We start from the raw sequence: 12,600 nt of genomic DNA on the forward strand, positions 1-12,600 counted from the left end.
GGGGAGCAGGGAGGGAGGGGGAAAATGAGGAGCTGATGCCAGGGGCTTACGTGGAGAGCAAACGTTTTGAGAATGATGAGGGTAATGAATGTACAAATGTGCTTTACACAATTGATGTATGTATGGATTGTGATAACAGTTGTATGAGCCCCCAATAAAATGGTTTTTTAAAAAATAAATGAATAAAAGCATGGTTCCAAACAACAACTGTGCATCTGAATCACCTGAAAGCTTTGGAAAAATACACATGCTAGAGTTCCATCTCCCACAACTACCCAGAGATAACTCATCTGATTCAGTAGCACTGGGTGGGTTTTTGTTAACTAAGTTTGTACAAAGCTCTAACTATGGTCTTCATGCACACCCTCAACTGAGACACTGAATTAAATGCAGGTGTGACTGGCTATAGTTGATCATATGCATCCCAGTGGGACCTAATGGGAACCTCACTGCTCCTCACAGTAACGTTACACAGTAGGGATTGTTTTCCCCATTTTACAGGTTAAGATGGCTCAAAGAGGTTCATTAACCTGCCCAAAATCATACAGGTAAATAGGTGTTTGAGGCCCCGGAGTTGAATCCACGTTTATCAGAAACTGTTTTCCTTAACACACTCCCTCTCAAAAGCTGCTCTATCACTGAAAGCCTACTCATATATACCTTCCCATTCTAACCTTGGTCAGCTAGGTGGAGAATGAATGAAGGACGGGCAACAGTGAAAGGCAAGAGAATCAGTCAGGGGAGTCCAAAGAAAGCTGGTGAGGTCTTGGAAGGATGTGGGAGGTGCTGGTAGAAATGGAAAGAAGAGGATGAATGTGAGCTCTATTTCAAGGATAAGTACCTGTCTCTGCAGATAGATAGGTGGTGGAAGAATCCACACTAATTATCTATCCTATTCATTTGACCTCTGCTTCCTGCCTTGATGGATTTCGTGTCTTTTCATGAATGTGTGATGATGCATCCCCAAATATATGAGCAACCCCCAAAAGGCAGAATCTTATCATCTCTTGTGTGCCCTACAAACCCCACCAAAAAGTTCCACTGGCATCAATTCAATTCTGACTCATCATAGCCCTATAGGACAGAGTGCTCCCTAGGGTTTCCAAGAGTATAAATCTTTATAAACTTAGGTTGCCTCTGCTTTTTCCCATGGGGCAACTGGTGGGTTTGAAGAGTTAGCGGCCCAATGCATAGCCTAGTACACCACCTTGGCTCCTTGTGTGCCCCCAAGAAGGCCCATCAAAATGATATGTTCTATGTAGTATACTCGGGGAGAAAGACTGGGCTTTCCACTCCCGTAAGCCCACGGGGGTCCCTAGGAGTCAGGATTGATTTGATAGCAGCGAGTTTTGTTTTGCAAATATTTATACTCAGTAAATAGCTGTTCGATGATAGCTTGATATTACACTATCATTTTTCAAGATGCAATGCATGTTACTTTGACCTAACAACCCTAAGGAAGAAAACAGACATTAATAAACTGTAATTACAAAACCCCAAATAGGAATATATTGCCTCTATATCTGGTTTTTTTTAATCGTTTTATTAGGGGCTCATACAATGCTTATCACAGTCCATACGTACATCAATTGTGTAAAGCACATTTGTCCATTCATTGCCCTCATCATTCTCAAAACATTTGCTCTCCACTTAAGCCCCCAGCATCAGATCCTCTCCCGCTCCCTCATGAACCCTTGATAATTTATAAATTATTATTTTGTCACATCTTGCCCTGTCCGAAGTCTCCCTTCACCCACTTTTCTGTTGTCCGGCCCCCAGGGAGGAGGTCACATGTAGATTCTTTTAATTGATTCCCCCTTTCCAACCCACTCTCCCTCTACATTCCCAGTATGCTACTCACACCACTGGTCCTGAAGGGATCATCCGCCCTGGATTCCCTTTGTTTCCAGTTCTTATCTGTACCAGTGTACACCCTCTGGTCTAGCCAGACTTGCAAGGTAGAATTCGGATCATGATAGTGGGGGGCGGAGGAAGCATTTAGGAAATAGAGGAAAGTTGTATGTTTCATCGTTGCTACATTGCACCCTGACTGGCTTGTCTCCTCCCCGAGGCCCCTCTGCAAGGGGATCTCCAGCGGCCTACAAATGGGCTTTGGGTCTCCACTCCGCACTACCCACCATCATTCACTATGGTAAGATTTTTTGTTCTGATGATGCCTTATACCTGATCCCTTCGACACCTCGTGATCGCACAGGCTGGTGTGCTTCCTCCATGTGGGTTTTGTTGCTTCTGAGCTAGATGGTCGCTTGTTTACCTTCAAGCCTTTAAGACCCCAGATGCTATATCTTTTGGCAGCCGGGCACCATCAGCTTTATTCACCACATTTGCTTATACACCTATTTGTCTTCAGCGATCGTATCATGGAGGTGAGCACACAATGATATGATTTTTTTGTTCTTTGATGCCTGATAATTGATCCCTTTGCCAGCTCGTGATCACGCAGGCTGGTGTGCTTCTTCTATGTGGGCTTTGTTGCTTTTGAGCTAAATGGCCGCTTGTTTATCTTCAAGCCTTTAAAATCCCAGACGCTATATCTTTTGATAGCTGGGCACCATCACCTTTCTTCACCACATTTGCTTATTCACTCGCTTTGTCACCTCTATATCTGTTAACTCAAAGGGCTTATTCCCATTGACCAAACACCAAACAGTTGAAACTGAGGGATAGCCCTAAAAAAATTATCAGGGGAGGTCAGAAATGTGTCCAAGTTTCTGCAATATCAATCATAATAATAGCATTGATTGAAATTCTACTAAACATCAGGTAGTCCGCTATGTAGAAGCTATCGTTTTTACCCCTCACAGAAAACCATATACGGTATGAAAGTAAGTCCAAAAATATTGCTACAAAACTCATAAAAACCTTGATTAAACAAAACATCAGAAAATGAAGCTATTCATTTCTCAACATATCCTCCATCTTCTGAAAGTGGTGTTGACATCTCTCTAACCTTTCCCCAAAGAGTTTTGTGCTGTCTGGGCTATAGCATGGCAAAATGGCTTTTCGGGCATTCCCAAGAGCAGGCGTCCTCAAACTAAGGCCCGCGGGCCACAAGCTGCCCGCCGAGGACATTTATCCGGCCTGCCGGGTGTTTTTGCCTCATTTTGTTTTTCACTTCAAAATAAGATATGTGCAGTGTGGGTAGGAATTTGTTTATAGTGTTTTTTAAAACTATAGTCCGGCCCTCCAACGGGTCTGAGGGACAGTGAACTAGCCCACAGTTTTAAAAGTTTGAGGACCCCTGCCCAAGAGACTGGGATCAGATTCCTTTTTAATGATCTTTGAGTTTAGAGAACAAAAATAAATTATAAAAGGAAAATCATAGCTGTAGGGTGGCTGAGGTCAAGTTTCCCAACAAAATCTTCCTAAGCTAGCCTCTGCTATCCTCAGAAAATGCACCGGGGTATTGTCGCCAGGGGGAAAATGTCTCCCAGCAAATTTCCTGACCTGTTTCTCCTGAATGCACTTTTCAATTGTCTTAAAACTTCTTAATAAGTCTCTGTGATCACTGTGCCCTTCAAGAAAAATTCATCAAGATACCCATCAGGAATCACAAACCAATCAGTCCCCATAACCTCCTGAGCTGCCCTCTCTGGCCTGAATTTCCCGGGCCGAGCCCTTGTTTTGATTGGAACTTTTTTGGAGGCCCCTGAGACGAAGACAGGTGTATGTTAGAGAACTTGTCCACGGCACTCACGACTACAGAGACATGTTACATATGCTTTGTTTGCAATAAGCCTCTGTATGTATGAGCCAGAACCCTGATGGCAATGCTTTTCAACAGACCTTCGTAGATGGTTTTCCTCATGTACTTTACAGAGGTGGGAAACGGAGGCCCTAAGAGCTTAAAGTCACATTCGAAAGTCCTTACCAGAGCTGGAGCCAACATTCAAAGCCTGGTTTGGATGACCCCACATTCCAAGTCCACAAAGTCATAAGGAAGGGGTTATACTCCATGCCCTCAGTGGGACTTGCCTGAGGAGAAAGGTTTCATGAAGGAGCATCTAAACCTAACAGGAAACACCTCTCCCTGCCCAGTCTTATCTCCAAAACTCTCCCAGGGCAAGAGTAATGAAGAAGAAAAAAAAAGATTGGCCCCTGCATCTGTGTGACCCTCAAAGCCTTCTTCGTCCTGTGTTGGAATCCAGTGGGATGAGTGATCCAGGCAGTCCTGCTTCAGCACAGGTTTGCATTCAAGGATGAACCTAAAGGTTGGAGAATCAAACTCACCCAGGAGCTCTGTGGCAGAAAAGACCTGGCGACCTGCTTCGGTAAAAGCTTGCCAACGAGAAAACCTTCCAGGGCAATTCCATCCTGGCTTAGGGGCTACTGTGAACTGGAGTCCACTCGACTGCACACAGCACCAACACACACACATCTCCTGAGTCAGAATCACCAGCAACCACAGCCTGGATCTCGCTTGGAACATGGCTCAGCCATGGATAGTCCCAACAGAATGGAAAGGGACAGCAGCCACTGCCACTGCTACTGAGACAGCATGGTACCCAAGAAAGCAGGGGTGTCCTATTGAGGAATACACAAAACCCAATTCAACACAAGTCACCGTAACAATATAACTCCCCACGAAAGCCTCCAAACTCTCATTATCAGAAGGAAACACGCCATTTAAGAACAGTTTCTAACAGAGGAAACAAAAGTAATCAGCACAAATGTGTGTTGCATATGCATAGGGCTGTTCATTAAAGCACAAGCTCCTCTGGCTAATTATGTTATTAAGGAACAATGTTTGGATCTGTGGCAGGAATATAGTCAGTTGATTATGAGACGGGCTGGGAATTTTTCTTACCACGGCATTGTTAATGGTTTTATTCTAATCACCAACATCCAGATAAGGTCTCCCTAGGGGAGAAAATGTGTGGTGCCAATTTCAAGGGCCCAATTTACAATGTAATTCTTTGACCCCATCAGCGACTCCATAGGAGAAAGATAGGCAGTCGGCTTTGGTAAAATGTACAGTCTTGGAAACCCAGCAGGGAACTTGTACCCTGTCCTACAGGGTGGCGATGGGTGCCCTATAGGGTCTCTCAACCATTTAGGTAAAAGTGCTGATCCACATTGTTATCATTTCCAGAGGAAAGTTGTCGTGATGAAAGGTATAGGCAATTTATGGCATCAACAATTCATCAACAAGAGCGCTGGTGGCATCGTGATTAAGTGCTCGATTGCTCACCTAAAGGTTGGCAGTGCTAACCCACCAGCTCCACCAAAGGAGAACAACGTGGCAGGCTGCTGCATTGGGAACCTGATGAGCAGTCCTAGTCTGCGCTGTGGGGTGACTGCGAGTCAGAATCAACTCAACAGCAATGGGTTTGTTTGTGCTGCAATCAGTGAGTGATTAGATCATGAGTGTCACTCACCCGGGCTCCTGTTTCTTATAAATGCTAGGGTAATAACATGCATTGATGACAGTCATATGAAAACTGCTTTAAAGGGTAACAAATAAGTTGGGGGTGGGGGGAAGTGACCCAAAAGTGTCTTTAAATTGCATTGGACACAGTCAATTGTTGGGGATTTCATAGTAAACCTATCCCATTTACAAAAAAAAAAAAAGATCTTACCAAAAATAAATAAGTACTGGATGTAAAGCTCTGGCCAAAGAGCAGCAAAATGTGTGAAAAGTGAGGAGCCACATGAAAGTCAGTTTTCCTCTTTACTTGTTTAGAATCAGGTCATTGGGATGCTAACCGCAAGACTGGCAGTTCAAAACCGCTAGCTGCTCCTCGGGAGAAACAGGAGACTGTCTGCTTCCATAAAGATTTACATTTGTTGTCTGTTTGTGTTGTCTTTTGGCTGTTGTTGAACCATGGAATAAAAGCTAACATTTCACCTGGAAATGACTAATGTGGACGCTCAAAAGGACCCAAGCGATCCATGTAGACTCACAGCAGTCACCCTCCTGCTCTGAGCATCGGGCACTGCACCCTCCCCTCTTCATTCCTTGTTGTTTCCTTTGTAAAATGTCCTCTCCTCCAGCAAGCTATAAGCGCTTTGTGGGCTGTGCCTACATCCTATGTATTTTTCAAATATCCCATGTAGACATGTGACCTAATGAAGTCATATGACCTAAACACTGAAAGCTGTAACCCACAGCAAAATTTCCATGCATTTTAAAGCACGTTCTGGATTGGGCCAAATGCAGCTAGATGCTCATCCCAGGATCACTTGGGTACTGAGTTACATACCTCAATGATGCTGGCGATTAGAACCTAACGTCTCAATAGACGGCAAGTTGGATTTAGGAACTGTTCTTGCATCATCAAATGAAAATGAGAGGGCTGCAGTGTGTCAGGAAACACAACCCCAGGAGGAACTTTTTATGTCCTGTAACTTCACTAATGAGCTCATTAGTACCAAAAAGTCCACTTACCCTCAAGGCAGTAGAAAGGAAAAGTTACTGCTTGATAATATTTTCTATTCTAAAGTCTCTCCTGACTTTAGCCTTGACTAACAATACATTCCCTTCAGAACATAGTCAGAGAGAATGCTCATCTGAAGGAAAAAGAAAAATTTCCATTTCATGTTACAGCACTTACTGTCAGCCAATGGTATCTCATATGGAACCAGTGAAGATCGGAGCATCTCAAAAACAGCAGAGGGGATAAGGTGGGTCAAAACAAGAGCGATAGAAGCAAATTTGGTGGTGGTGGGGGTAATCCATATCAAAGAGACCTGCTGGTGGTGGGCTATGCGTTTGCCTGCTAACCACAAGGTCAGCAGTTCAAATCCACCAGCTGCTCCTCTGGAGAAAGATGAGGCTTTCACTCCCAGAAAGATCGGCAGCCTTGGAAACCCACAGGGGTTCTCTATTCTGTTCTGTCAGGTGGCTGTGCATCAGCAGCCCCTTGATGGCTATGAGATCAGGATTCCTGCTATTGTAAGGGTCTTCCGCTCATCATGTTTTGCATTACACAAGAACCTTAGTTCTTTGTCAACAGAGAAGAGGGTGAAGGGAGACGTCGGACAGGGCAGGATATGACAAAATAATAATTTACAAATCATCAAGGGCTCATGAGGGAGGGGGAGCGGGGAGGGAGGGGGCAAATGAGGAGCTGATGCCAGGGGCTTAAGTGGAGAGCAAATGTTTTGAGAATGATGAGGGCAATGAATGTACAAATGTGCTTTACACAATTGATGTATGCATGGATTGTGATAAGAGTTGCATGAGCCCCTAATAAAATGATTTAAGTAAAATAGCATCTGAAAAACAAACAAAAAGAATCTTATTTCTGAGGGCCCCATTAAAACACTTAGTTTCAATGTTCCCGTTAAAACCAGAATGTTTTAAGTGAAAATTATGTATAAAGTGAAAGCTGGAGAATTTGAGACCTTTTTCACTTGATGGTAGGGAGTTTCAGAAAGATCTTAAAAGTTGGTTTCCAGAAATTGCTTGCATTTTAAAAGGCTATAAAAGTAACCTGCCACTCCTCAGCAGTTTCTGAGTCATAATCTCTGACCCTATTGCTTAATGGCTAGTGCTTCTCCAGCAGCTTCTGCGTCAGGCACAGGCCCAAGTGATTCATACGTATTTTCTTATTAAACCTTCCTAATACCTCTATAAAGTGAAAAATGATTTTATAGCCCTCTACAGAAGGAAACGAGTATTCGAAAAAGTTTCCAGACAGTTACAAAACAACTAAGAGTCTCTGGGTGGTGCAGTTAACTCACTGCTAACTAATAGGTTGGAGGTTCAGATCCACCCAGACGTAGCTCAGAAGAAAGGCCTAGAGTCTACTCCTGAAAAACCAGCCACTGGAAGCCCTCCGGAGCACAGTTCTACTCGGATACTCAAGAGAGGATACCCTAGCAGACGGGATCAACTCAAGGCTGCCAGGGCTTCAGATCAGTTCATTCTGGTTCCACCCCCCACCGCTGAGAATTCGCCTTTCCAACACCAGAGATACTGGACCAAAATCTTATGTTTACATACGAATCCACTGGAGATCTTGTTAAATGGTAGATTCTGATTCCGTATGTCTTGGGCAGAAAAGCAAATTCTCAGCAAGAGGCATATCCAAAATTCACAGGTCTTTCCCGTTACAAAGCTCAAGTGCCGCCATTCTACGACACCCTGATAGCCAATGTCACCATGTAGCACACTCATTTTATACACCAACCATTTCTAATAGAGCTATTTTAATGGCATGTACTTGTAAACAGAAGGAAAATGTGTTCCATGCAGCCCATAAGTCAATACAACTTTTTTTTTTAATGTTTGAAAATATCTGTAGAGTGAGAAGCCAGAAAATATATTTTAAATGAGTGAGCCTGCTATCGCCTAGAGCACTGATCATAGACTCAGGATATGTGTGCTGTCGCTCCTTCCTCCCTTACCCACGATGAACTTTATCAACCAATCATAGCACTTGTGATACTTATCATTTTGTGAAACCTTGATGGCGCTAGGATTCTCAGTGGTTCTGCATTCAGAGATAGTAACCCTTCATGAAGAGACCTAATATGATGTAATCAACTCTATGATGAGATGTGCTAGGAGTGGCCAATCAATTGAAAGGATGATTGCTGGGATATAGCTTGCTTCCAATATATGTGGACACCGTGGAAAAGCTTGCTTGCTTTTTGCTGGGTTTGGATCTTACATCTGAGGCTTCATCCGACCTTCCGTTCTTTGGACTTGAGCCGCAGCCTGCCATAATGCCTGCCATTCTAAGGAGTCATCATCAGCCTGCCATCTTACTTGCTAACCTTGGATTCATTGGCCTTTGCAGCCAGAAGCCTGCTGTGTGACCTGCTGATCTTGAGTTCATCAGCCCCTGCATCTCCTTGAGTCAAGAGAAGCATCCAGCTGGACATCTGACCCACAGGCTTGGAACTTGTCTACCTCTACAGCTGTGTGAGCCACTATCTTGATATAAACCTCTCATCTATATACATAGATAAGCTCTACTGAGTGTGCTTCTAAGACAGTGCCCTTCTGTGCTAAGTCTACACGTCGTTTCAGGATCCTCACCCCACCACTACAAAATAATCAGGCAACAGTGCACTGTTCTGCCACCCCATGATTCAATGCACTAATTTGTGTCAGAGCTTTTTAAACGCTTCTCAACTTTATAGAGAGAAAATATTGGGCTTTATTATAAGAGAAAATGCAGATTTGGGCAACAATAAATACCCTCTTGAGGCAGGGGGCGGGGGTGGTGGTGTGCTAGACCCCACTGTACAGGAAGATATGTTTGCCTGAATCCCCTTCCTCCTAGGGCCCTCCCATCTATTTATTAGATTTGCTTCGACATGGGCTCTGCCTGCTAGAAAAGTGCTTTGGGTTCTCACGTTGCTATATAAGCCAGTGACACAAGTTAAGTCTCTTGCTTGCTCTGACCCTTAAACTCTTCTATGAGTTTAAGACATTTCTAAAGGTCAAATGAGAGTTTGACTCTGCTATCAGTAGAGTTTAGAAGCCAGGTCTCACCCTCGTTGGCCAACTCAACGGCGTGTCTCTGCCTCTTCAAGACTCACATATTTTGTAAGGGTCACAACGTGAGGACACCTGGAGTCAGCCCCACGACATCTGAGGCTAGTTCATCAAAGCACAGAAGTGTCCCTCCAGATGGGAAGCGAGAATGCCCACACGATGATTCCTAGCCAGAAAGAAGACCTGGCCCCATGAAGGGAAGCATGTCTGGAAGACAGCTGTCCAACGATCCCTCCGACTGGTCTTCCTGCCCTGAGACCGCTTCTCCCGGGACTCCCTTACACCAGCAGGCAAACTCCTTGTATAAGAGATTCCACTTCTTGTATGGACCCAGCCCATTTCCCGACAGAACTTCCTTGAGTCTCCTATCCGCTCTTTTCACTTAATCTTTAGGATCTTACTCTTAAATGAGGATGCTTTAAAAAGTTCACGGAAAAAAATTAAGTTAAAGGATAATGGAATTTTTCCACGAACTTTTTAAAGACCCTTCATAATCAGCGTGCTTGTTTTCTCTCCTCCAGACTCCATCCAGGCTTTCTGAGTCACAGTAAGTGCACCCACGGCATCAGACTTGGACTCTGAATTTGCTGTGGTTGATAGATAACACGCTTAAGATGATTCCTCGCCTTGCTCCTGGTTTGGTTGAAATTCACAAATATACGTTCCTTAAACTATTACTTATAAGTTGCAAGTTTCCTTTAAAAAGTTTTTTTAAAATATTTTGATAGGCAATGGAAACTAGAGGTTCCATCTTTTCCAGAGAGTTGGTGGAAAAGTGTAGCTGCCATTTCAATAAATAAATGTCTATCACAATCGAAAGAGGAGCCACAGTGACCCCTCACCCCCCCATTGGAGGCTTTCAGGCTTTGCCTCCCACCAGGGGGCTGGCTCAGTGCTGCAGGGGTCCCAGGCCACCCAGAGAAGGCAGCAGAGCCTGCAGGGGAGAGAGGGGTTGGGAAAAGCTACACAAGCTCTGTGGATGGCAGCTCCTCGGACCGGCAGCCTGCCCCATCGCCACTTCCTTTGCAGGCCCCTCTGCAGCCTCCGCGTTCACGCTCTGCTAGTGCTTTGAGCGGAAGTCCCAGTTCCCGCGGCTCTCAACGAGCGCTAGGCTAAAAATACAGTGCGCTGGCACCTGGCCCGATTCTGGAGCCCCCAAACTGCCAGCGGGATAAATGAGAAGGGGTGTGTTTGGGGAGGGGCGGGGACAGCAGTGAGAAATGGTTGCCAAGTGGGAACTTGGAGGAGGAGGAGGGTGTCATTAGGAAAAGAAGAGAGGAGTGAACGTGTTTTAAAGAACATTGTGTTAGGAATGTTAACAAGAACCCCCCCCCCCCAAACTCACTTTCTACGTTCTCATTCCAATAGTCCCCCTGATGACTACTTTTCAAAGCAATGTGAGTTTCTGTACACGGGGTTTCCGAGCCCAATCCCCACAGACGGCTTTGCTGTGCCTATGTCACATGGGAATCCTAGGGCTACATCTTAATGGACTCCATGAAATTATGCTCAGAACTAAAATGCAGTTTCAGAATTTATTAACTATCAAAATGTGTTTAGAGCCTGAATCCCAAATCAAAATATCAAAATGATTAACTTGGCCAAGCACATTCCTGAGGTTTCTTAGCTATAATTCAAAGAAAACGTTTTTTCTCCAAAATGACATAGCTTTATTACCTTGTCTAATAATTAAAATTCATTCAATATAAAAGGATATACAAGAAAATAATAATAATTTATAATTTATCAAGGGGTCACAAGGATGGGAGGGTGGGGGAGGAAGGTAAAAAGGGGAGCTGATACTAAGGGCTCAAGTAAAAAGAAATATTTTGAAAATGATGATAACAACATATGTACAAATGTGCTAGATACAATTGATGTATGGATTGCTATAAGAGTTGTAAGAGCCCCCAATAACATTTTTTTTTAAAGAGGTACAATAGGGAGATTGTAAGAAGAATACGAGTTGATTTTTATAACACATTTAAAACAACACTTGGAACATATGTACTATATTCATAGAGATAACTCTCATAGTAAATAGACTTTTCTATAAATATATGAATATTCACATATATACCTTTTAATAAATATATAATAAGCATCTGAATATTCATATGTATACCTCTTTTAATAACATACATCTCTTTTAATAGATACTTCCCTTAATAATATATATTATAATGTGTGCATATATAAACTTCAAAAAGCCCAGATCATGAGGGAAAGATGAAAGACTGAATTCATCCTCATGGAAGTCAGGAATGACAAGAGATCGCCCACACCAACATGCTACATAAATTTTTGTTCTGATAATGCTACTCCAATAAGCAAAAAAGCATAACTTCTATAAATATAGAAAAATAAAAGGACATTATCATTCTTTACAAATGATGTTATTCTTATAATCAACTGGTATTTTAGATTAATTTCAAAAGGGTCATTTAGAAAGAAATATGGAAATAATCTCAAAACGGTATATATAAACTAGAAACCTGAACTAACTCACCTTGGCAATATAATCTTGGAGACTCCCAGGTGCCCAACGCTGTGCAGGTTGAAATGGCAGCTTCCGGATGACTGAAAAATCCTTCTTTGCAAACATAATGCACCTGGCTGCCCAGCCTGGATGTATAATTTCCTATGATATAGCCATGTGGGACCTCAGGAGGAGTGCCACAGTCTATTTCTGAAAAGAAATCAATGTCAAATGTGAATGTGAATTTTCAAAACCCAAAATTTCACCCCACTTTTACCCCATCCTCTCCACTCACTCCCTGGGCCGTGCGTTAAGTAGGCTGTATCATTTCCACGTGACTTTTTGCCACATTTCCAAGGGCCTCTCAGCGATAATGGTGCCTTTCCATGCACAGAACCGAAAGTCTTCTTTGGCAATACAAAGAATTACACATCAATGTTAACTAAATCCTACTGACTAAAGGGCAGGTTAGTCCAATGAGGTGATGTGTAAATTGTAAAATACCTTTAAATACACGAGCCTGTATAATGTTCAGAGTCATTTTTGACGAGGTTGGTCCTCACTACTTACTCTGTGTTCACTGTCTAACAAAATGGTTCTAAAACCCCAATCCCTTCCTCCTTGACTTTGCTAATTCCTTTTTTTTTTT

General features: G+C 43.3%; 1 protein-coding gene across 1 annotated transcript in view; it reads right to left on the reverse strand.

Annotated features, from left to right (window-relative positions):
- Nucleotides 1-12,600, reverse strand: part of SUSD1 (sushi domain containing 1) — a 132,494-nt gene that overhangs the window by 103,239 nt on the left and 16,655 nt on the right. Inside the window, exon 3 of the mRNA XM_045296539.1 lies at nucleotides 11,982-12,161. Coding sequence (XP_045152474.1) covers nucleotides 11,982-12,161 — 180 coding nt within the window. The remainder of the gene's footprint in view (nucleotides 1-11,981; nucleotides 12,162-12,600) is intronic.

This window comes from Echinops telfairi, unplaced genomic scaffold, assembly GCF_000313985.2.
Source record: "Echinops telfairi isolate 266 unplaced genomic scaffold, ASM31398v2 ScPeMD7_7410;HRSCAF=8448, whole genome shotgun sequence".
Taxonomy (NCBI): domain Eukaryota; kingdom Metazoa; phylum Chordata; class Mammalia; order Afrosoricida; family Tenrecidae; genus Echinops; species Echinops telfairi.